General features: G+C 41.7%; 1 protein-coding gene across 5 annotated transcripts in view; it reads left to right on the forward strand.

The window, feature by feature from the left end:
* Positions 1 to 25899, forward strand: part of PRR16 (proline rich 16) — a 143589-nt gene that overhangs the window by 103310 nt on the left and 14380 nt on the right. For 4 of the 5 annotated variants that reach the window (XM_083577134.1, XM_083577131.1, XM_083577135.1 and 1 more), the window contains exon 2: positions 7914 to 8812. In XM_083577134.1, coding sequence (XP_083433260.1) covers positions 7965 to 8672 — 708 coding nt within the window. In that variant the 5' untranslated portion in view covers positions 7914 to 7964 and the 3' untranslated portion in view covers positions 8673 to 8812. The remainder of the gene's footprint in view (positions 1 to 7913; positions 8813 to 25899) is intronic. The other variant, XM_083577132.1, reaches the window with a different exon arrangement.

Genomic DNA, 25899 nt, shown 5'->3' on the forward strand with positions numbered 1-25899 from the left:
CCAAGGGCAATACTTTCTGCCTATCTAGTTGCTTTCATGTCAGCAAACTGCACACACACTACAAGATGCTGTAAAGAGGAAATGTATGGACTTGTGAAGAAGAGATGGCCAAAAAAATCTACTTTGAAATATCCCATGCTGCACAATAATATGAAATAACTGGGGGGGGGATGTTTCTTGGGAGGCATGATAATGATAGATAAAGGGTTATTCCTTAAGATAAAGGATTATTCTTGGAGTAAATGAGTAACTGACAGTAATCATCACTTAGTTTCCTGTGAGCTCTTCTTACAGTAATGTTTGATAGTATGGATACTCAAGTGCAAAAAATATGTGCTGCTTATCAAGCATAATAGCTGCTTGAGTATATTGAGTAAATGGCCTCGGTCCAGTATACCTGAAGGAGCGTCTCCACCCCCATCGTTCACCTGGACACTGAGGTCCAGCGCCGAGGGCCTTCTCAGTAGTGGCACCCACCCTGTGGAACACCCTCCCATCAGATGTCAAGGAAATAAACAACTATCTGACTTTTAGAAGACATCTGAAGGCAGCCTTGTTTAGGGAAGTTTTTAATGTTTGATGTTTTATCGTGTTTTTAGTCTTCTGCTGGGAGCTGCCCAGAGTGGCTGGGGAAACCCAGCCAGGTGGGCGGGGTATAAATAATAAAATTATTATTATTATTATTACTTTTGGAGGGGAGGCAGATTGCACTGTGTGTGTGTGTGTGAGAGAGAGAGAGAGAGAGAGAGAGAGAGAGAGAGAGGGAGAGATTAGTACTGGATCAAGATCCTATTTCTGTACATTTTTAAAGAGGGAATACAGGAACAGATTTTTGCATGAACGCTTTATAGCCAGAACATGTATTTTGTATTTGAGCATCCATATGAGAGGGCACAAAAATTCAATGAGAAGCAAGTGTAAGATTTCTAAAGTTATCTCTGCTAGATAGAGGGGAGCAGGTGTTTCCTTTTTCAAGGTAAGAAGGCTGCAATGAAGCCATGCCTTAGCATAGAATGAATAGGTCAGTATGATACTATCTCATCATGTGGCTGACCTTCGACTTCTACCCTGAGGTAAAATTATTCTACCTTGTTTCTACTGCATTTTTATGTTCAGGTTGTTTTACATCAAAAACATACAATATTTATGCCTTTTTTCTTTTCTTTTTAAGCTGAAGCCTGGAGAAACTGCCTCATCTCGTGGAGTTTTTGATTTGGGTTTCAGGACTTATTCAACTAGAAATTAAGATGTAAATCGTGTATCGTAGTTATGAAATCGGAATGCCTAACCCTTAAGACTTAAAGCAAAGGAAGAGTGCTTTAAAATCAGTGCGGTGGAAATAGAGGGTAGAAGGTGGCTATATTGTTCTGTATTGAAATGTTATTAAAGTGTTGAAACTTTTGAAATTTTTTTTTTCTTAAAGAAAAAATATATTTTTAAAATTTCTGCCAGAATTACAGGCCAGTATATTTAATGTATCAGAGTTCTCTTATACTTAAACAGATTGTTCATGTTCCTGTTTGTGTGTGCAGTGCTGGGGAAGGAAGAAAATGAAATTCCACATGTGTGCACCCATGCAAATGCAACTGGGCAGGACAGGCTATAGGAACTTAAATGGGTGTAATTTGTCAGTTTGCATTTCTTAGTGCAGAAAGTATTGATCTGATGTGTAGAGATCTTTCCTAGTCTACTTAATTCAAGAAGCTTCTAGAAGCTTCTCTCTGTGAAAGAAACAGGCAGAAGGTTCATGATGTTTGGGTTATTCCTTCAGAGAAGCTGAGTACAGCTGGTTTAAACTGATTCTGTTATCTCTTTCTGTCAAGGTCATGCTGACTATAAAAGTAGGGCCAGAAGGAGCCTGGGTTTCACTTTCACTTTCAATTCCTTCTGGTGTGGTGTTCTTTATAAAGTACAGTGGTATCTTGGGTTACAAACACCTCGGGTTACAAACACTTCGGGTTACAGACTCCACTAACCTGGAAGTAGTACCTCAGGTTAAGAACTTTACCTCAGGATGAGAACAGAAATTGCATGAGGGTGGCACGGCAGCAGCAGGAGGCCCCATTAGCTAAAATGGTTCCTCAGGTTAAGAACGGACCTCTGGAACGAATTATGTATGTAACCAGAGGTGTCACTGTATGCTTAGCATTAAGGTTTTAGTCTTATTTTAAGTTATTGTAAGTTTAAGTCTGCTGCAACTGGATTTCTTATGGACAGTGCCAACCCTGAATGTATCGGATTTGTGACCATTATGCCCATTTGCCTTCTGTAGCTCTGCTGGGTGAAATATCAATTGCCTCTGGTCTATTTTGGGGGAATCCTGCAATGTGTTTTAAGTATTTACTCTGCTAACTATACGTTGGAATCCGCTCTGGATCAATATTTAGTAAAATTCCATGGCAGCAATTACCTCCTTATTATTGTGAACTTGATAGTATCACCCCTGAATGTAAGCTAAATGGCCAAATCTTATGAAGCTCTTCCACTCAGGGTTATGAGATAGTTCACTATGAGAGAAATAGGCTGAGGTATGGATGAGGATTATACTGGGTCACACATTTTGGAGAGCTGGTACTAATTGGTGTAGACCAGGCATAGGCAAACTCGGCCCTCCAGATGTTTTGGGACTACAACTCCCATGATCCCTAGCTAACAGGACCAGTGGTCAGGGATGATGGGAATTGTAGTCCCCAAACATCTGGCGGGCCGAGTTTGCCTATGCCTGGTGTAGACTAACCTGCTGTCCTCTGCAGGGTATCTTGAAGACTAGCTCTACTGTATACAAAACTGAGCTAGATAGGAAGACTTATATGGTACAAGGCGACTTCCTTTTTGTACATTCAAAAAGTGCTCACCATCTCTGGATAGCAGGGCTGGGAAGGACGGCTAATAGAGATATTAGGCAGCTACTACCACCTGAGTAGGCAACACAGGGCTAAATTTGCCAATGATACGAATCAATACAAGGCAGATCCATATCCTTGACAGACAATATTCTGCTTCTGTTGAAGTTGCAATGATGCTTTTGAACATTTAACTGGATTTGGAAGCTCCATATATCAAGCCTGCAGTGTCACATCCAGATTGATTTAAGGGCATGTTTGCTCAATGAATATTAGCACTGAAGTTTTTCCCCCTGTCTGCATCAGATTGCAAAAAATGGAGTTTGTCAAGAACTGGCAGGCAACAATACGTGACTGATGTACTGCATTTGGCTTGGTAGGTCGCTCACTGGGCAGACCCAACTTGTAATGTGATTTGTCAATCAGAGCTGGGCCTTCTGGAGCTTGGTTTGATTGGATCTAGAATTAGTTTGCAAAACCAAAAGCACACAAATGAAAAATAGGTTGCATTGGATGGAATTTGCATATTAAACATCATCAGCGTTGTGGCTGTGATTGCATACACACAGCATTTTGTTCTAGTATCAAAATGGAGATTGAGTAGTTGTTTTGTCCACACACAGTCTGGATCTATTTCGTATTGCTTGCCCCTGAAATGCATTTCTTGAGAAACTGGGTTCATTTCTGAAATATACTCACAGTCCTACAGTGATTTCATGCTTTTTATTGCAGCTTGTAAAATAGTGATTGAATTTCCCCCCAAACCTCCGGCTTTTATATACATTCTTTACACAATGAGTCCCGTCTGACTGACTGATTCTGCTTCCGTCCTGGAGCCTGATTGGGCTGCTACTGCAGGCCAATCAGTTGTTGCATTCTACGATCCTACCAGCCTAATAGGCTGATTAACTTCCTCCTGGGGTCTGATTGGGCTGCCGCTGCAAGCCAATCAGTTGTTGCATTCTAGGATCCTACTTGCCTATTGTTCTAGGATCCAAGCTTGTTGTTGTTGTTGTTTAGTCGTTTAGTCGTGTCCGACTCTTCATGACCCCTTGGACCAGAGCACGCCAGGCACTCCTGTCCTCCACTGCCCCCTGCAGTCCGGTCAAACTCATGCTGGTAGCCTCAAGAACACTGTCCAACCATCTCGTCCTCTGTCGTCCCCTTCTCCTTGTGCCCTCCATCTTTCCCAACATCAGGGTCTTTTCCAGGGAGTCTTCTCTTCTCATGAGGTGGCCAAAGTATTGGAGCCTCAGCTTCATGATCTGTCCTTCCAGAGAGCACTCAGGGCTGATTTCCTTAAGAATGGAGAGGCTTGATCTTCTTGCAGTCCATGGGACTCTCAAGAGTCTCCTCCAGCACCATAATTCAAAAGCATCAATTCTTCGGCAATCAGCCTTCTTTATGGTCCAGCTCTCACTTCCATACATCACTACTGGGAAAACCATAGCTTTAACTATACGGACCTTTGTTGGCAAGGTGATGTCTCTGCTTTTTAAGGTGCTGTCTAGGTTTGACATTGCTTTCCTCCCAAGAAGCAGGCATCTTTTAATTTCGTGACTGCTGTCACCATCTGCAGGGCAGGATCCAAGCTTAGTACATAACAATTTCAAAAATAAAAGCTCGTTTCAGATTGACTCTGAATTATGCTGTGTGTCCATCTGGAAGCAGATGCAGGTGATTTTGGCAATGGAGATGGTGGTAAATTCCCATTTGCCCAGTGACGTTATGGGTGAGGGCATATACCAAGACTGAGATTTCCACTTCCTCCTTCATTCAGCTGGGATATTTTCAGGGAAGAAAAGGCATGGAAAGGGGGAATGTTTTCAAATGAGTGTCAGGTAACCTCACCCAATGTTGTGGATGGCAGGGTCTTGAATGAATCTAGATTGTAAGTGGCATGTTGAGAATTAGCATGAACAATTGCAGGTGGAAAAAATAGACACTTTTGTGCTACAGAAGGCTTAGCATGTGTTAAACTGCTGTGGTCCTTGATCACATGTACTACTTGCAGACTTAACCCAGGGTAATTGTTGCTTATTTCTGTTATTTCCACCCCTCCGCCAAATAAAATGAATTTTAAGCGATTTCATAAGACATACCGTATTTTTCGCCCTATAGGACGCACTTTTTCCCCTCCAAAAATGAAGGGGAAATGTGTGTGCGTCCTATGGGGCAAATGCAGGCTTTCACTGAAGCCTGGAGAGCGAGAGGGGTCGGTGCGCACCGACCCCTCTTGCTCTCCAGGCTTTGGGCAGATGTCCGCAAGCCTTGTGCGGCCGGTGGGAGGTCCCGCCGGGCGCGCAAGGCTTAGGGCGGCAGCCTGCAGCCCGAAGCATGGGGCGCACTACGGAGCACGCCCCGTGCTTCGGGCAGATGTCTGCAAGCCTTGAGCGCCCGGCAGGAGGTCCTGCCAGGCTCGCAAGGCTTAGGGCGGCAGCCTGCAGCCCAAAGCACGGGGCGCACTGCGGAGCACGCCCCGTGTTTTGGGCTGCAGGCTGCCGCCCTAAGCCTTGAGCGCCCGGCAGGAGGTCCTGCCAGGCTCGCAAGGCTTAGGGCGGCAGCCTGCAGCCCAAAGCACGGGGCGCACTGCGGAGCACGCCCCGTGTTTTGGGCAGATGTCTGGAAGCCTTGTGGGCCCCGTGGGAGGTCCCGCTGGGCTCGCAAGGCTTGCGGGTGGCAGCCTGTTCTGGGGGCTGGGGTCAACTTCGGCATCGCTCTGGGACCCGTTCTGGGGGCTGGGGGAGGGGGAAGCTCGGGCTTCCCCCGCCCCAGCCCCGCGCCTGGGGGAGGGGGAATAAAATGTTTTCCCTTTATTTCCCCCCCAAATCTAGGTGCGTCCTATGGGCTGGTGCGTCCTATAGGGCGAAAAATACGGTAATCACTGTAACCTTAACAGTGGCTCTGTTGTACCCTTCATTGAGCTAAATTATTGGATACTTTAGACCAGGCATGTCCAAAGTCCGCTTGGGGGCCTAATCCAGGCCCACCAGTCAGTTTAATCCTGTCCTTGTGGCAGTTTACTTCCTGGGGTAAAATCCTAAAAAAGCTCAACAACTTCAATCCTAATAAAAAGGTCACATATGTTCACTTCATGAAATCTGGTCCTCTTTGAAAAAAGTTTAGACACCCCTGCTTTAGACATTTTCAATTCATGCAAATATTGTCAACGCTTACCAATGGTTAGAAATTGGAACAAATGCAACACACACCTGTCAAAAATAACTGTTTGAAGGTATCATATCAGTTATCTCAAAAAGGCATTGTGTTAATGAAAACCACATTATTGGACTTGGTATACAAAAAAGGCTTTAGTAGGTGACCTTTATAACCTGACATACTGTAGTAATTTATGAACGGGTGTGAACTGTACACTGTGGCAAACTATAAATATGCGAGTTTTGAATTTAATTATGGAAATCAAGTTAAATTAGAGGATGCAGTAGTGAAAACAAAGCAGATGTGACACATAGAACAATAACTAAAAACAATGGGGATGGAATCCACTTATCTATAATTCTCACATCTTCTGATTTGGGAAATGCATCTAGGAAGTGGTCTGTTTAGAAGAAAAAAATGTGAAATATATGTACAGCCATATTTTTCTGCAATTGCGTAAGAAACTACAATGACCCTGAGAACTTGAAATGTAATCCTTTTTCTATGCTCTGAGAGAATATGAAAGAGCTGAGAAATTGGGGGGGGGACTTTAAACATTCCCCCTTCTTTGTACTCAAATAGCTGTAAACCAATCTTTAATCTTTTTAATATTTTCTTTCTTTTCTTCTTTTCAAAAAAGACTTGGTTAACATTCTCTGCAGAGATGGAAAACAGCAAAAGGATAATTGCTTGAAATTATTTGCACATACGTTTTGACTTTCTCTGGCAGTTTTTTCCCCTCCCCCCTTTCCCCATGTTGCCTATTTTCCAGCCAGCTTAGCAAAAGAATTTGGCCACAATCACCTGGGATGCTTCACCTTCTTGGAGGGGAGTCATGCAAGAGTATGTGCTCTGAATGCACAGTATCCCAGTCTCACTCCTGCTATCTCCAGCCAAAAAATTGTTAGCAGTAGGGAATGTGCAATTGTTCTGCCTAAAATCAGGGACAGATTCTGCCCTTCAGATGACACAGTACTGGGCTAGGTGGTTTAAAAGGACCACTTGGGATATGGAAGCGTAGAAAAAGAAGGAAAAGCCTCCAAACGATGCCTAAAGTAGGAATGTATAGAAGATACAATAGACTTGGCATATTTTGGTGGAAACAACAGAGGTGAGTGTTTGAGGGAGGAAGGGAGAGAGCCTGAGGGTGAACAAATTGAAACTTAATCCAGACAAGACAGAGGTGCTCTTTTTGGTCAGTTGGAAGCAGAACAGGGAATAGGGATTTAGCCTTTGCTGGATGAGGTCCACGTTGAAGTCACAAGTTCCCTGAAGTCACAAGTTCACGTTTTGGGCATGCTCCTGGTTTCTGAGGAATTTAAATAAGTACAATGGTACCTCGGTTTACATATGCTTCAGGTTACATACGCTTCAGGTTACAGACTCCACTAACCCAGAAATAGTGCTTCAGGTTAAGAACTTTGCTTCAGGATGAGAACAGAAATCGTGCTCCGGCGGCGCGGCGGCAGCGGGAGGCCCCATTAGTTAAAGTGGTGCTTCAGGTTAAGAACAGTTTCAGGTTAAGTACGGACCTCTGGAACGAATTAAGTATTTAACCTGAGGTACCACTGTACACAGAATATTATTTTTACATTAAACAGAATTTAGAACACAAAGAACCACTATTCTATGAAACTGCATGTTCAGTTTTTATGCCTTATACCAGCCACCCCCCAACCTGTTGCCCTCCAAACGTTCTTGGACTCCAGCTCCCATCATCACTGACCATTGGGCATGCTAGCCGGGCCTGGTGGAATATGTAGTCCAACAACACCTGGAGGGCACCAGGCTGTGGAAGCCATCCTTGAACATTTGAGCGAAGGCAAAAGATGATGGCGAGCGGGCTTGCCTTTCCTTTACCCCCACCCACCCCCCAGTTGTTATTACAATTTGTGTTTGGTTTCCATGCAGGTGGTTGACCAGATTGACACCCTGACTTCTGACTTGCAGCTGGAGGATGAGATGACAGACAGCTCAAAAACGGACACGTTGAACAGCAGCTCAAGTAGCACAACAGCATCCAGTTTGGAGAAAGTCAAAGTCCGAGCCAACGCGCCGCTCATCAAGCCCCCGGCCCACCCGTCTGCCATTCTCACCGTGCTGCGGAAGCCGAACCCACCGCCTCCTCCTCCACGGCTGACTCCAGTCCGGTGCGAAGACCCTCATAGGCCAGTTATCCCTGCCAACCCTGTAAAGACTAATGGGACTCTACTACGAAACGGAGGCTTACCGGGTGGACCAAATAAAATTCCCAATGGGGATATATGTTGTATACCGAATAGTAACTTGGACAAAGTCCCGATGCAGCCTCTGATGCACAGGTCTGAGAAAGACAGGTGTCCGCAGCCTGGAACGCGGGAACGGGTACGATTTAACGAAAAGGTCCAGTACCATGGCTATTGTGCAGACTGTGACGTTCGGTATAATATTAAGAACAGGGAGGTTCACTTGCACAGCGAACCTGCCCACACGCTGGGGAAGCTTCCTCACCAATGCCCTCCCTTGCCACCACCACCTCCTCCGCTTCCTCCTTTTCCGTTAGAAAATGGAGGGGTGGGAATAAGCCCCAGTAGTAGCTTTCCTCCTCTCAGACCTGCAACTGTGCCTCCACAAACTGCACCAAAACCCCAGAAGACCATCTTGAGGAAATCGACCACTACAACAGTGTGATGTATCCCACTTGGAAAACTCTCTTATTTTTTTCCTTATGTATAAAACATGAAAAAGGTAATGAGCACTTTCTACTCAAGCAATAAAAAGCCCAAATATATTACACCCTTTCTTCGATGAAGTGGCATAAAAATCACATGGTGAGTACAGATAAAGCTGGTGTCCGATCCACAAACACATTTCATGATTGAAAATTATAATTATCATTGTGTAGGTGATCACTGGTATTATTATTATTATTATTATTATTATTATTATTATTATTATTATTATTATTATTTTACAGCGGAGCAGCTTTAGGTGTGGCCTAAAGAGGCAATTAAATGTTCATTTGGGAAACCATAGATTAATTGCAGCAGCAATTAATAGTGAAGTCAAATGTGGTTTGGAAAATACAATAATTTGCGCTGCCAAGTAGGTTTTACAGTACAGGCAGTGACCATTTTGTGTGGAGGTTCTGTTCCTGACCACTGCATGTGTTGGCAGAAAGCCCGCTCCGGCCCATTATGCCCCCCCCCATTTTGCCCCTATTCTGCCTCTTCAGAGTCCCTAAAACCTATGCATCGGCGGTCGCACTTCAATTGGGCACGCCTAAAATGCTCACCACCTGTATGTGATTCTTTCGAAACGCATCTTCTAGGAATATATGATTACACAGAATGATCTGAAATGGCAGAGATCTTGGATCAATAGGGAATTTGTAGTGGAAGCAAAAAAAAAAAAAAAAAAGTCCTAGATTATTATACTGCATATCCTTTTTGCCCCAAGAAAATGCAGGCTGTTATTTGACAACCCAAATGTTCTTCATGAGCACTTCAAAGTGCCCCAAAGTAGCAAAAAAGGTAAAGGACCCCTGGACGGTTAAGCCCAGTCAAAGGCAACTAAGGGGTTGTGGCACTTTTCTCACTTTTCGGGCCGAGGGAGTTGGCTTTTATCCACAGACTGCTTTCCAGGTCATGTGGCCAGCATGACTAAACTGCTTCTGGTGCAACAGGACACTGTGATCGAAGCCAGAGTGCATGGAAACACTGTTTACCTTCCTGCCGCAGCATTACCTATATTTATCTGTTCGCGCTGGCATGCTTTCGAACTGCTAGGTTGGCAGGAGCTGGAACAACCCCGTTGCGGGGATTTGAACCACTGACCTGATTAGCATGCCCAAGAGGCTCTGTGGTTTAGACCACAGCACCACCTGTGTCCCTACCAAAGTAGCAACTGCAGGTTAACAATATTTCCGTCAAGAGAAAATGTGGCAGGAACACTTTTCTCAGCATCTATTTCCTCCCCCACGCCATGCCACCCACCAAAAATGGATCAAATGTTATTTGTTAATGATAGGTCACATGCTAAGTCATATTCAGTTTCTTGCTCATGTTTTCCTACTGTGAAACAATAATCCTGTAGGAATTTTTGCAGAGGTTATTGGGTCAGGTGCTGAAACACTTGAAGAATTCTTTGAAAAGATTGAAAACTTCCCAGAAACAAAATATTAGCATTCACAGACTCAAACTCTCTCTATCACTGCCCCTTGTTTATATTTGGTTGAATGGCTGTTATTGGGAAAAATCATCTGATGTTTAAAAATGGTTGCAGAGTCAATAATACTTACTTTAAGTATGAAGGTTATGAGGCAAAGGTGTTTGATCAATCAGTGAAGTGTTCCTGCAGTGAGCCTTTTGTTTAGAAACGTGCTTGCAATTTTGATGAATTATACAGAGCATCCTAGGAATTGGTTATACACAATTTTACCATCATTGAAGGCTGATACATCCCAAAGGTTTAACTTGAAAATCAGTTGAAGAAGGTTAGCATTGGTCTGCTCTTGGAAAGTAAAAGTTTAGTTACCGTATTTTTCGCTCTATAAGACGCACCAGACCAGAAGACGCACCTAGTTTTTGGAGGAGGAAAACAAGAAAAAAAATATTCTGAATCTCAGAAGCCAGAACAGCAAGAGGGATCGCTGCGCAGTGAAAGCAGCAATCCCTCTTGCTGTTCTGGCTTCTGGGATAGCTGCGCAGCCTGCATTCGCTCCATAAGACGCACACACATTTCCCCTTACTTTTTAGGAGGGAAAAAGTGAGTCTTATAGAGCAAAAAATACGGTATTTCATTAGCTTGAATTCTAACTTGTGTGAGCACATGGACTTTGGCACTTCTCCCTTTCATGCAACTGACACCTGTTGAAATTCTCTTTTTCGCACAACTATTCAAGGTACAGCAGCCCTGTTTTCTTTTTCACCTGGCCCAGAATGGGGAGTGATCAGACATCAACACATCCCTTTTTGCTAATGGACGTACAGTCCACTTCTGAAATAGGGCACCTTTACATCCAAGCCATTACAGTTGCAATCTTTAATCATAATAAAAAATATTAAACCGAAACAGTGATTTCACTGTTATCTGTTCTTTGCAACCTTGGTCCAGCTATTAATCCAAACAATGATACAGTGATAACCAGGCCACAATCAGGCTAAGTCAAAGCACTGTTAAGACCAATTGATTTCAATGTCGTGGGGGGGGGGGCGGAGATGAGCACTTGCTTACTGTAAGAATGTTTAGAACACAGACCAGCCAAAAGCATTTGCATTCAAAATGCTTAGAGCAAAGGAAAGTTACATTTTATTGAGGTGAAATGTTTCGGCTGACTACTGTACTTATTAGTTTATACCTTGGATCCTTGCAAGTCAAACGTTTTGGCTCCTGAACGCTGCAAACCCGGAAGTGAGTGTTCCGGTTTGTGAACATTCTTTGGAAGCTGAACGTCTGGCGGGGCTTCTGCTGCTTCTGATTGGCTGCAGGAGCTTCCTGCAGCTAACCAGAAGCCACACTTTGGTTTCTGAACGTTTGGGAAGTCAAACGGATTTCTGGAATGGATTCTGTTCGACTTCCGAGGTATGACTGTACTGAATTATGGTTTAATCCTCAGTCGCTAAAGCAAGTCATGCATGCTTTTGTAGGGGAGACCAAGTTGTTCACCCAACCTGCCACTAAAAACTTGCTTAGGTTGCAGAATTGCAGGCACTCACCTGAGAGTAAGTCCCATTCAGCCGGGCTTACATCTAAGTAGACATGCACAGGATTTCATTGTTAAACTCTTAGGATCAAATGCACACAGCTGTGTCAATGAATTAATTTGGGAATGCACAAAAATAAAAACAAAACCCAACAACTCTTGGAGAGATCATGTTCTAGGGCTATTGCTAGTTCAGTGATCTGCCTGCTCTAGTCAGTGTTTGTGTGTAACTTGCTATGGCATTTCAAGTGCTGAGGGTGACTCTGAGGGCAACAGCACTGATTGCTTGCTGCTGTGGTGGCAGGAAATCTTTTGTAAGGTTCCAAAATCTCATTGAAGGCACAAGAGCATTCACATTAGAATTCTAGGGTCTAAGGTGTTTGGCTAGAACAATATCTCATAGATTCAGGATATAATTTTTTAAAAAAAATGTTAAAGGGTGCCAGGAAACCATGTACAGTGGTACCTTGGTTCTCAAACAGCTTGGAACCCAAACACTGGAAACCCAGAAGTAAGTGTTCTGGTTTGCGAACGTTTTTTGGAAGCCGAACTTGCTCCGTTTTGAGTGTTACGCTTCTGATTTGATTGCCAGACTTTTTGAGTGCCAGACTTCCATTTTGAGTGTTACACTGAGGTCTGTCTGTTTTTGCTGTTTATTTTGAGGTTTTCTTTTTGTGGCTTTTTTGTTTTGTTTTTGTGACTGTGTGGAATCCAGTTCAGCTACTAATTGATTGATTGATTGTGTGACTGCAGTACATTGTTTATTGCTTTCATTTTATGGATCAATGGTCTCGTTAGGTAGCAAAATTCATGTTAAATTGCTGTTTTAGAGGTTGTTTTTAAAAGTCTAGAATGGATTAATCCCTTTTGCATTAGTTTATATGGGAAAATGCGCCTTGGTTTTCGAATGCTTTGGTTTTGGAATGGACTTCTGGAATAGATTAAGTTTGAGAACCAAGGTACCACTGCAATAGTCTCTTAACTATATCAACATTACTGCAACAAAGACTGTGAATGTAACTAGGAATGTCAGCAAAGTTCTCCCATGTCAGCCTTCTAAACTAACTTTGGGGACTCTTAAAATACCATCCCAAATAAGACGCAAGTGTTTAAAATTTCAAATTTCTTCCTGAGTATTTGATTCAGTTGTGAGCTATATATAACATTTTGCATATCGTTTCCCTTCCATCCTAGTTTAAACCTGTTGTTAAGGTACCTTTAGCATTGTTTGTGATTACGAGGATGACTTCCTGAATGTATTCTTTTTTTTTTTACATGTAATATTTTATTGATTTTGTTAAAAAGCAAAAACATAAGAAGAAGAAAGAAAACAAAGAGTAAAAAATGTATATAAAGTTTTATAGCATAGTTCCAAAGTGATAATAAAGTATCGATTCATATAAACATTCCTTTTACACACAGCATATATATATATATATATATATATATATATATATATATATAACCTATTTTGTACCTGTGAGTCCCATCATTATTGAGGATAAAGGTCTTAGATGAGGTGAGTTCAGATGTGTTCTGTGCTCTCTGATGATTTTGTCAAAAGCCATTAAAGTACTGGAGGGAATGTGGCATTCATATAATGTTGCAGTTCTTATATGGAGGAAGCAAAGAGTTATGTTACTCTTTTATTCCTGGATATTAAAGGGCAGTAGCAAGCCAAATATAATTCAGAACAATTCAGATTTGGATGTTATATTACAGGCTGAATCGGGGAAAACAGGGTCAAACTTACAGACTTTTGAGTCCCACTGATTTTCAGGGAGAGATATAAATATTTGAGTTTCTTTCTTTTTCTTCTTTTTCCTTTTTCCCATTGAGAGCTTGACTGGATCATGTCAAGAGTTTATAATGAATCTGCAGAACTTTAACTCTAAAATGAAATGCCATGGGCATTTCCATGGCATCAACCTGTGACTGAGAAAGAAATGCAAGAACATGTTCTTTTAAATGTTTGAGTTAGAATGAATAAAATTAATGCAGCAACATCTTCTCAAAGATATACAAAAAGAGAGTTACTTACGCTTAAGTGCATCATTTACAGCACATTAAATTTGGGAAGGATGGAATTAGGTTTCTATATATAGAGCCATGCATTGATTGTAACCTACACTCATTATATATTGGAGTCTTCAATTTTGAGAGCATATTAGAACAGAATTTGCAGTTGCATAATTTATTAGAGAGGCCTCAGTGTCACTGTGATTAAGTGCACAATGGTGTAGCTCATGAAAATTGCAATAACATCTTTATCATAGTGTGTATCAGATAGTGATGGGTGAACTCCATTGGCTTGCTTTAGAATAAACTCAAGGTTCATAAGCAACAATTCAGAAGAAGCTCATCTTTTTCCAAGAGTTTTCTCCCATATCTTGCCGCCAACATGCACATTACTGCATTGATTTGGGAGACGGCAGTTTGTTTTGGTATCATGTTCATGATTTTTGCAAAAGCAGAAAGTGCAACATCGTGGCTCAGACATTCTCTCAGTTTGTTTGTTCGTGTAAATGATATGTGCATTGAAGAAGTTAATGTAGCATTGAAGTATAAAAGCAGGATTATTATTATCTTTAAAAAACCTTCTGCATGCATTTACACCAGCTGGTTTTGTGCCTTTATGTACACCAGGGGTGGCTAGCCTGTTGCCTTCTCCAGACAACAACCTACTTCATGTGTGTAATGTTGACAGAAATGCTGGCATGTTTTCATGTACACACAATATATAATTTTGAAAGCTGTCCATAACCTATACAGTCAAACCTCGGATCCTGAACACCTCTGTTTTGGAAAGTTTCGGTTCCCAAACTCTGAAAACCTAGAAGTAAATGCTCTGGTTTTCGAATGTTTTTCGGAAGCCGAACATCTGACGCAGCTTCCGCTTGAGTGCAGGAAGCTCCTGCAGCCAATCAGAAGCCGCGCCTCAGATGTCGAACATTTCAGAAGCCAAGCGGGGTTCCAGAATGGATTATGTTCAACAACCAAGGTTTGACTGCATTTAAAATATGGCATACACTACTCTTCTAAGGAATTCCACAACAGGCATTTCTCAAGTCAGCATATCATTTTTCCTTCCTCAGTACAATTACCATAATGCTGAAGAGAGAACATCTATAAAGAAAAAATGTTAACTAACTGGTTTTTCTCCATTTCCGTTTTTAAACATTTAATTTGTGTTCAGGATCTTAATAAGCTTGTCCTGTTTGATCAATGGAAATGCCAGGATGTCATTGCTAGAAAACAATGCCTTATCAGTCAATAGGAATGTACAAAGCTGCTTCATTGGTTCATCCACCATGGCTAGCAAGAATCCCAGTCTTACCTGGGAGATTCCTGGTAATTATCTATGATTTTTCTTCTGTACTTGGCTTTGTTGTTCCCTTCATCTCCTTCAGCAGCAACAAGCTGTCATCGTTCTTGCTTGACTCATTTTTATTTGGTCCTATTGTTTGTCTTGGCTGTGGGAGAGGGATTACCTGCTCCAAAACCAGAAGGACAAGCATTAGAGTGAGGGCAGATCCACACCACACATTTAAGCATATGCCATACCCCAAGGAATCCCAGGAATTGTGGTTTCACCCTCACAGAGCTGAAGTTCCAAGAAACTTGCCAAGCTACTGTTTCCAGGATTCTCTTGGAGAAGCCATGTTCTTTAAATATGCATCAAGTGTGCTTTAAATATATGGTGTGGATCTGCCCGAGGTCACTAGGACTTGTTTGGTGTTAGGTACCTGTGGATGATTAAGAGCAAGGGATAGCTCCTTGTGATTAACTTCTGATTGCCTGTTTATTTCATTAAAAAGCAGCAGTGTTGAAGTGGGGTGGGGGGAATCCAGATTGGGAATGTAAAGTGAGAGGAAGAGGACTTTAACCTTTTACCCCTTCCATGCACTGATCTGGATCAGAGGGCTTGTGGCTGCCATTCATTCCTTCATTGATTTTATTTTATGTAGCCTCTCAGAATTCAGGCTAATGGGAATATATTAAACTGAAAGTATTTGCTCAACTCTGACCTGTAATCTGCAGGGAACCAACCTTTCAATGTGTTTCACTCCCCTTTGTTTTTTGTCTGGAATCCCAGATCGTTCTGATGATCAGATATGAATGCTGATCTCAATGTTGTCTCTTTTATTCTAGGCTTCAGTTCTCTTACTCTAGTCTCCTCACATGTACTCAGAACCCTGCTGCCAGAATCACTGACTTTCCTTGTGACTCTGATCATGTAATGTTTCTCCTAAAATGCCTGCACTGGTTTTCTGTCCACTCCTTCCTTTTCTTCCTTATCATTCCCGATACAGTCATACCTTGGGTTAAATATGCTTCAGGTTGAGCGATTTCAGGTTGCACTCTGCGGTGACCCAGAAGTAACGGAGTGCGTTACTTCCGGGTTTCGCTGCATGCGCAGACGCTCAAAATGACGTCATGTGCAGACGCAGCGAATCACGACCCGTGCACGTGCAGACGCGGGTTGCATTCTACTCAGGATGCGAACGGGGCTCTGGAACGGATCCCATTCGCATCCAGAGGTACCACTGTATATCCCTGCCTGGGATCTTTACTCCTTTGGCTCCACCACCCTTAATTATCCAGATCCCTCTAAAGACTCTGCCCATTCTCCCTTGCTTGTCCAGAGACCTATACAGTAAGTGCCTTCCAAAACACAATTCTCTTACTTTATTCAAACCACTCATAAAAACCTCACCTTTTCCACAAAGCCTTCCATAGCCTACCTGCAAGTCAACCTGTAACTTAAGCCTAAGCACATTGCTTCCCTGCTTCCTGTTGACCTCTGCTTCCACTTCCTTCCTCTTTCTGTGTCAGGTTGAAGAATGTAAGATGCTGCTTTACACTGTAAAGCACCAAGCACCATGCATACCGATGATGCCATATAGGCAAACAGATAAATATAATAACATATGGTTCACTGTTGTGCCACAGTACTTGCGAAAAATTTTGGAGCGTTATATTCAGCAATGCCAGCTACCACGGGATCCCGTGGGTGACTCTGTTGCTACTACAAAAATGGTTCCGCAGGATATAATTAGTGCCTCATGTTTGGCCAGTCAGCTCTACAGTCCACTACACAAAAGAAGTTGAGAGCTGGCATCTGCTTCTCTCCTTAGCATGGATGCTGACACTATCTGGCATCTCCATTTGGAAAGTAACTCACACAGCCTGCATTTTTTGAATACCAAAGTTCCATCAGATGTGAATAATTTTCACATCACTGCCAGCGATGTTGAGCTTGAGCCAAATAGTCAGGGACAAAATCTGCTTGGTTCTAGAAAATGGTACGGTTGGCAAACCATACAGAATATTCCTCATGCCCCATTGTGTCTCAGAAAGAAAAAACGAGAAAGAGTAGGACAGATTCCTAGAAGGTAATAATTATTTCAGCGCTGCTCTACTGCTTGAGATCAATCCATCCATGTTCACTGTCCTTTGCTTTGTAACTGTTTATCATTTATATTTATCCTAAAATTACTACCTCTCAAGTCTCTTTAAATGGAGATGTTAAAAAGAAGCTAACAACAACAAACCAAAATATTAGATTCCTGAGGCAATTCATATTGGGATTTAAACATGTCAAGAGTTCACTAATATGACTTCTTCAAGATAAGAAAGGAATGCGCCTTTAATTTTTATTAACCAATTCGTTTGATACAAAACATTCAGAAACACTGACAAACTGTCTTTTGCTTTTTAATCTGCATGGAAAGGAGGTGGGGTGATCTTAAAGCTATTTGTTTTTTGTGTGCGTGCACATAACCATTAGATACTGGCAACATTTTCATTACTGGAAATGTCTTGAGGCAGCATACATTGTTGATAACAAATTCTTACCAAGCTGCACTGCTGTGGATATAAAAGCTGCCATGTGTGCTTATTTATTAGAGCATAGGATTGCTTGCCACGCTCATATACTCATTTCCCTGGAGAATGGAAACAGGTTGTTGCATTAATAATAAAAAAGAAAGTATAATTGTGTCGTAACAGAAGGTATAGTTGGACATGGGAATGTATCTAGATGTGACTTCGACAACAAAACAAGGGCATTAAATAGCTGTTAACTGGAAGGTAACTGGTTTAACATTATGAAAGTGCAGAGAAGTGTTTCCATTGCAGGGAAATGCAGGCAAACTGCTACTCCCAGTTGCATCACAATGCAATATTGTTGCTACACACTGCGAATTCTGATGTTGCACCACCATGTAGCTTGTAGTGGATTTGACTGGATGATGAACCATATCAGATTGGGTTAGTGGGCAAAGAAGCCATTTCACCCAAGGATGAACAGCAATAAATAGTCTGGGGTTTTGTACAAGGGAATAGCCATGATCTGAAAGAACGTAGACTTAATCCATTGTGATGAATCCCTAGGTGCTAATATAACTTAAAACTGCCACCTATAGTGTAGGGACGTGGGTGACGCTGTGGGTTAAACCACAGAGCCTAGGACTTGCCAATCAGAAGGTCGGCAGTTCAAATCCCCGCGACGGGGTGAGCTCCTGTTGCTTGGTCCCAGCTCCTGCCAACCTAGCAGTTCAAAAGCACGTCAAAGGGCAAGTAGATAAATAGGTACCGCTCCGGCGGGAAGGTAAACGACGTTTCCGTGCGCTGCTCTGGTTCGCCAGAAGCTGCTTAGTCATGCTGGCCACATCACCCGGAAGCTGTACGCTGGCTCCCTCGGCCAATAAAGTGAGATGAGCGCCACAACCCCAGAGTCGGCCACGACTGGACCTAATAGTCAGGGGTCCCTTTACCTTTACTTTATAGTGTCTGGGATTTCACACTCCTGGTGAGAAAATATTGGGGTTCTGTCTGCATTCCACATTCCTAGCTTAATGGTCCCACTCAAGGTCATCTAGTGAGAACTGGCTGCAGGTCTCTATGTGTGGTTGTTGCCTTCTCTCTTTTTTTCTTCTCCTTCTTCTTCACTTTTTCCAGATAAACTACTTTTTCATACTTGGCCTCATTGGTTTAAGGAGCAATTCCTCACATAAATCCTGCCCACATGCTAAGACTGATAAATATTTGTGGATAACTCCCAGTGTCTCTTGTCACACAGATGATTATTAACTTTGTGTTGCTTCCACATCCTTTCATTAGTTTTACACTGTGTATTATCATCAGCATGAATAGCTAACAAAATGACCAGTGGAGCAGTACAAGTCTTATTCAGCACATCATATCAGTCTGAATATGAAAACAAAACGTGAAAGGTACTTCAAGATGGAAAAACTAATATTCCTGCTCACAGTTCCAAGAGTTATATTAAATTTTTACAAAACTTTTGAATATGCACTTATTTTATGTATTACATACAAAAAGGTGGGGCCTGCAACTAAATGTTGCAGTGTGGAGTGCTGTCTTTTTCTGAGATATTCCATACTCTTCCCCTTCCCCTTGATTTTCTGTTTCCCCAGAATGGTCTAATTCTTCTTCAATGTCCATTGATCATGCTCAGTTCTCATTTTGGGATTTCCCCAAAGATTTAAAAAAATCAGCAAACTCCAAGTCTGCTGATATCTCCGTGATATCTTTCTCTCTCATTGAGAGTGTGGTTTTTTAAAAAAATTAAGTTCCAAAACTATATCCAAACTGGTTGAATGGCAACAAAATGGCAAATGAATTTTGGTGTAATTCAGTATTACACTACACTGGCACTTGCAATATGTGAAACTTCCACTAGGTCCCATTCCTTTTTATTTCTTTAAACAAGACGGGTGATGAGAATTTCATCATGAAATTGCACTCCTGACTTCTGTGGTATGTGGCTTCAGTTGTGGGTTGTTGTATTAGGGTCTTTCTTTTTTTTATTAAACTTGGCTTTGTGAGATTTTTGCAAAGGTTTCTTCTACAATGGAACATGGAGAAGGGAGAAGCTACATTAAAACAGTATCTTGAAACACTAATAGAAATAAAAACTCAATGTACAGTTTTTGTTCTTGTAATGAATCAAAGAGATCAGTGCTTGCCTCTCTTGCTTCAGGCAACAGCTGTTATTTATTTCTGGTGAAAATTAGAAAATAGCAGCCACATTCTATTCCAAGTTTATTTAAACTATTGCTGGGGTTGGGGGTGGCAGGAGGAAGCATGTGGCACATTAGATTTGTGCCAGTGAGCCTGTGTTAATGCAATACACTTTTTGTACAGTATCTTACAAGCACATGTCTTAAACAAGATTGCAGTTTTCAGATTTGTTTTAATTTTTGATTGATCACTTAATTTATGGTGGGCTAGAATGCTTGCTTTATGATGAGTCATGATGCATGTGGAAATTGAACTAGGCAAAGTTAAGTTGAATGAAAAATTGTGTGCATTATTTCATACTGGCAAATCGATCTCCTACATACTTGTTGAAAACAAACAGAATTCATCCTTTTCTCAGAGATAAATAAGCCATTGTGGATGAGAGACCAAAAATGTTGTATTACCAAATTAGACCATTGATCATGTCAGCATAGCTGATGTATATTATTAATATAAGCCAGAAAATGATCATTGTTTAATAAATAACTTTTCTATTTTTTCCTTTTAACAAGAAACTTGACCTTTGACTCAAAACTGTAATTTTCCTGTGTTTATTGCTTAAAAATGCACCCTATATGTAGAAACAGAGAAGTATAAACAATGAGGGTTGCACCCAACAACAGTGGATTTTAGCTACCCATATTTACTCTGGTTATGACTCTGATGCAGTCCTGCAACTGGATTAATAATTGTATTTACTAAGTCTGTAATCATGGATTTTTTTCAGCCTGAACTCGCTATGACTCAGTTCCGGCACTTCTCAGGTGAGCACCATTGCCATTCTAAGAGAACAGAGGAGGTGTTCATGGTGATTTCTGTCACCTCTTTTCTAGAAAAATAGCACTGCCTGTAACTATTTCACTAAAAGAATGCAGGTCTGTAGGAAGCAGGTACTCTTGATTCTGCCTTCCTTGTGAATATTTGGGGGATTCTTATGTTGAAGATGGACAAAACTTTTTGGAAGCTCCCCTGAGTTCCCCTTAAAGAGCTTTAAACAGTTAGCACCCGCATATAGATGAGGCGCATCCTGAATTACCAAAATACTTAATCACCCTCAGGCTAAGAATGGGGCAGGAATCAGACAAAAGCAAATCCCTGTGCAGAATTTCCTGATCCCAGTCATCCCAACCAAGGCATGGCGGGGCTTGGACATCCACTTGGAAATCCACACAGAGAAGTTATGCCTTAAGAGCCACCATTTTTAAAGGTCTCTAGGCTTCAATTCTAGTTGTTCTCTCTGTTTCATTTCGAGCTTGGGTATTTAAGCATAATGCAAAACTTAACTTGTTAGTAGTATATTCATAACTTGACCAAACGTTTATTCTTTTAACTCAAGTACTAATAAATAATAAGTGTTTTTTTCACACACAGCTACAAATATTGTATGCAGTTTGTGCCATTAAGAGATGTATTTAACAAGAATCTTTCAGGTGGAAGACCCAAGTTATTAATGTTGTGCTTGTTGACAAGCCTTACTACGTAGATAGTATCTGTCTAGCCCATGGGTAGGCAAACTAAGGCCTGGGGGCTAGATCCGGCCCAATCACCTTCTAAATCCGGCTGGCGGACGGTCCGGGAATCAGTGTGCTTTTACATGAGTAGGATGTGTGCTTTTATTTAAAATGCATCTCTGGGTTGTATGTGGGGCATAGGAATTTGTTCATTCCCCCCCCAAAAAAAAAATATAGTCTGGCCCCGCACAAGGTCTGAGGGACAGTGGACCGGCCCCCTGCTGAAAAAGTTTGCTGACCCCTGGTCTAGCCTTTCAACATCCTGAGATCTGTGTGATAGCAGTAGCAAATAATCTGACAGTGGGAACCAAGATGGACTCTTTATTTTGGTAGCATTGCCTGATAAGCAAAACTTGTTTTCAACTTGCTACGATTTCATCACTTCTTTCGGGGGATTGTATTATCTTCTCATCTGTTTCTGATAGCTTGATATGTGTGTTGCATCACTCATAATAGTCTGAGCCCTATGTTTTGCAAAGTGGCAGAAGTAATTGTGCTGATATAAGTATGTGACAGCTAAAGATTGATATGTGCTGTGAGTTTTGTTTTTTGAGTGCTTCAAAATGGATGTAAAGGAGAAAAAACCTCCTCTGCGAAGCTCTCTAGAAAATCACGCAAATCCATCTACAATAATAGATCATTAACAGATACTTAAATGGGTGACATCATTTTGCTTGTTTTATCTGCAACAACAACAGCAACAAATTAATTATACCCCACCCATTTGTCTGGGTTTCCCCAGCCACTCTGATTGGTTCCTAACAGAATATTAAAAATGTGATAAAAAATCAAACATTAAAAATTTCCCGAAACAGGGCTGCTTTCAGATGTCTTCTAAAAGTCAGATACCGTACTTTTCTGTCTATAAGACGCCCCCATGTATAAGACGCCCCCTATTTTTGGGGACTCAGATTTAAGAAAATGGAGAGAGATGTATCCGTGTAGAAGACACCCCCTAATTTTTGACATTATTTTTAAGGGATAAAACCTAGTCTTATACACGGAAAAATATGGTAGTTGTTTATTTCCTTGACATATGATGGAAGGGTGTCCCACAGGGTGGGCGCCACTACCGAGAAGGCCCTCTGCCTGGTTCCCTGTAGCCTCACTCCTTGCAATGAGGGAACCGCCAGAAGGCCCTCGGAGCTGGACCTCAGTGTCTGAGCTGAATTATGGGGGTGAAGATGCTCCTTCAGGTATACTGGGCTGAGGCTGTTTAGGGCTTTAAAGGTTAGCACCAACTCTTTGAACTGTGCTCGGAAACGTCTCATTGTGAGCTTCATAGTGTAATGAGTCCTGCAAAGACATGTTGGAGGGTGTGGTCAGAAGAGGAGGAGGAGATCTGGGAGTGAGAGGAGTCCCACCCAGGGAACATTCCTAATGGGCAGGTGAATGGGAATCTGGGACCCCAGGAGAAGTCTGAACCAGCAGCTTGGGAAATGGAGATCTGGATGCTGAGGAGGAGCCATGTAGGTTGTTAGGAGAACAGCCTGTCCCCTTTAACTCCAACAATATTATTCAACGACCCACTTTAAAAACACGAAAGCCTTACATTATCATATTTAACATGATGTGCAATATAGCTAATGGGATCCCTGCCAGTAGCATCAGATTCTCTGGACTATTGATTTTGGAGATTTTGGAAGGCAATTTATTATTAACTTGTTTATTTGGGGCGGGGTGGGTGAAGTGACGGAAGAAAGTGTGGGTAACGTAATGTTCCCGCTGTAGAATTATCAACTCCCCAGGAGTTAATTAGCTCTTTTGATTTGAAAAAAATAGTAATTTTTGTAATGAAAATCTGTTGCAATCATTTTCAGTTAACAGATGAGGAAATATTTCTGAGACTAACAGTAACAGCACAATCCAAAGTCAAGGTCCCCTGGGAGGGGTGAGTTTGGAATAGGTGACTATTTGGCTGAGCCAGGTGAGGCTAAGGCTGTGTTGGCTGAAGTCCCTTATCCCAGCTCAACCAACGCTGGGGTAAGCCCCCCAAAAGGGGTATTCTGGGAACAGGACAAGACAGGGGTAGGCTTAAACTTATTCCAAACCTCTTTCAGCTTCATCACGTGACCTAGCAACCCAGCAGAACTTACACTGGCAAAATGGAAGGGTGTGTGTAAGTCCAGTAGCCCTGCTCCTTCATGGAGTTAAACCCGTGTAAATTTTGCCAGCCTCCTATAGCTAGGATTGCTCTGCCCATGCCAGATATAGACCTCTAACCAGGGGCTCTGAGAACCTTAGTTAATTAGACCATTCTGACTCTCAGATTATTCAGAGTTATGGTGGTCATCCTCAAAAATCTAAAGGGATGTCAAGTGGAAGATAGGGTAGGGCCTTAACCAATGGATTCAAGAAACAAGGTTCTGTCTGCTAGCGCATTTGCAAAACTAAGCAAGGTCCAATAAGGTTTCAAATTGGATGGGGAACTGCATTTTGAGATCCTGCATTGCAGGAGGTTGATGACCCATGAGGTCCCTTCTGACTCTACCATTCTCTGACTCTATGTCACCTTGTCTGATGAAGCATGTTGGGCTTTTAAAATCGCTTGCCCAAAGAAGTGGTAACTTGTGCATTTTCATAGTGGTTGGGAATAATAGAACAGGATTAAATACCAAATATATTCTTCTACCACTGTCCTTTTAGGAAGCTGGTGACCCCAGAGCCCAGCCTACAGACTCCTTCATTCAAACTATTCCTGTCTAACTGACATCCTCTCAAGAGCCACTGTTTGCCAGAGTAAAGGACCCTGGTTTTTTTGAATCCATGTGGAAAGGCAAATTCAAATTGAGCTCCATGTCTGCTGGCTTCCATTGCCTCTCTCTAGGGTTGCACACATTTAGACAGCCTTTCATTGCAATACAAAAGAGAAAGGCAGTGTTTAGGGAAGCTGGAGACAGAAAGGCTCATATAAACACTGAGATTCCCGAGGAGTGGGATAAATGTGTAATTTGTGCAACATTAGGGTGGTACAAAGCAGCTGCTTAAAAGCTACTTAACTGTGAACATGTCTGCCATTGATTCATTGTAGAACATAGGAAATTGCTGATCCCTCTCCCATATCTTTTGCATAGATTATGTCCTAGGCTTCTGTACCAAGTGGCAATGTTTGTTAAATGTAGTTCTACTTAGCTTTAACTCCCTAGAGGAAACCGGTTGTTGTCTACTAGGGGCTAATTACAACATGTATCTAGCTTCTAACATAGAATCTGGCACAATGTGGTGGCAGATGGCAGCTAATCTAGGGCAAATGCTTGAAGTGATGCTTTTGCAAGCCCTAAGTGTTAGTAGAGGAATTTTCAGAACTCATTTCCATGAGAAAAGAGCATCTCAAATGCTCATCTCTCAAAAGTTGCTTCAGTGTGTTTTTTCATGGCAGAGAAGCGGGTTGTTCCAACAAACTGTGCTAGGAAATTTAGTTTCTTGACTTAAAAATTGAAAAAGAAACTGTAAAAAAATCAACATGACATACATGTATATAAATACAGCACTTCATAATTGATTTCCAAGGTACTGTTACTTTGGGGAAATCCTTAAAGTTTGAGCAGCTTGATTTTGTTGATACCCTCAGGCCTGGTGTCTGTGGTTTCTGTCAATATAGTGCCCCTGCTGATCTGCCAACAAGATAGCTGTTCTAGGAGGATACAGTGGTTTCATAGCCTGACTTCCTGCTGCTTTTGCTGAACTTACCAAACAAGACAAAATTACAGACTGTGCTGGTGACATCAGAAGGAAAATGGACAAGCTCAGGAACCATTAACTATGGCAGAAGAGTAGAAAAGAAACTCTTAAGCAATACACACTTCATGTGATCACTTTTATTAGTAAAATAGAACACGTTATTACTGAACAACAGAATGAACCGAGTACTGGCAAATTTCGCTCATAAGAAATGTAATAGTTTCAACACATTTATTGTAGGAAGTCGGAAAAGTGCATCACTATTTGTATGTTGGCTTTGGGCTTGTTAGAAATCTAGAGAAAGTGCCGAACCAGAACAAATGAAGTTTATTTACCAGTAGGCTAGAATAGATTTGTGTCACATATTTTTTAAAATAAAGAAAAGTTTGGAGAGATGGAAGCATCATATCTGGGCTGCTTTTCATCTTTGACCTGCAATGCTAGTCTCAGACTAATGCTGAAGGGAGAGGAACTGTCATTTACATAACTTACTTTGTAAGGTTTTTGAACAAAAACATATCCACAGAGTTTTGGTTGTACCAAATAATCATTTATGCATTTTAGAGCTAATCTAGTCATACCTTTTCCCCAAACAATGACAATTTAAAATGATGTTCCTTACATTGATAATAGTGTATAAGCCAGATAGTCAGCCTGGGAGCATGAGTTTTATACTTTAGAATAATGGCAAGCAATATGTGGAATATAAGCAGGTCTTTGAATACATTATTTTGTTAAATGGCTGTTGATGGTCCATGTTGTATGTAGTAATACAGTATAATATTAGTTACCAATACAGAAAATACATTGAATGGGACAATGATATTTATGGATCTGTGTTCTGCAGAACAATCATATGCATATCTACTCAGAAGTAAGTCTCCCTGATGTCAGTGGAACACTTCCAGATGAGTAGAAAATTGCAACTTAACCCCCCACCTTTAACCCTCTTTTTGTTTGAAATATTGATGAA

The sequence above is a fragment of the Podarcis filfolensis genome, assembly GCF_964270895.1.
Source record: "Podarcis filfolensis genome assembly, chromosome: 11".
Taxonomy (NCBI): domain Eukaryota; kingdom Metazoa; phylum Chordata; class Lepidosauria; order Squamata; family Lacertidae; genus Podarcis; species Podarcis filfolensis.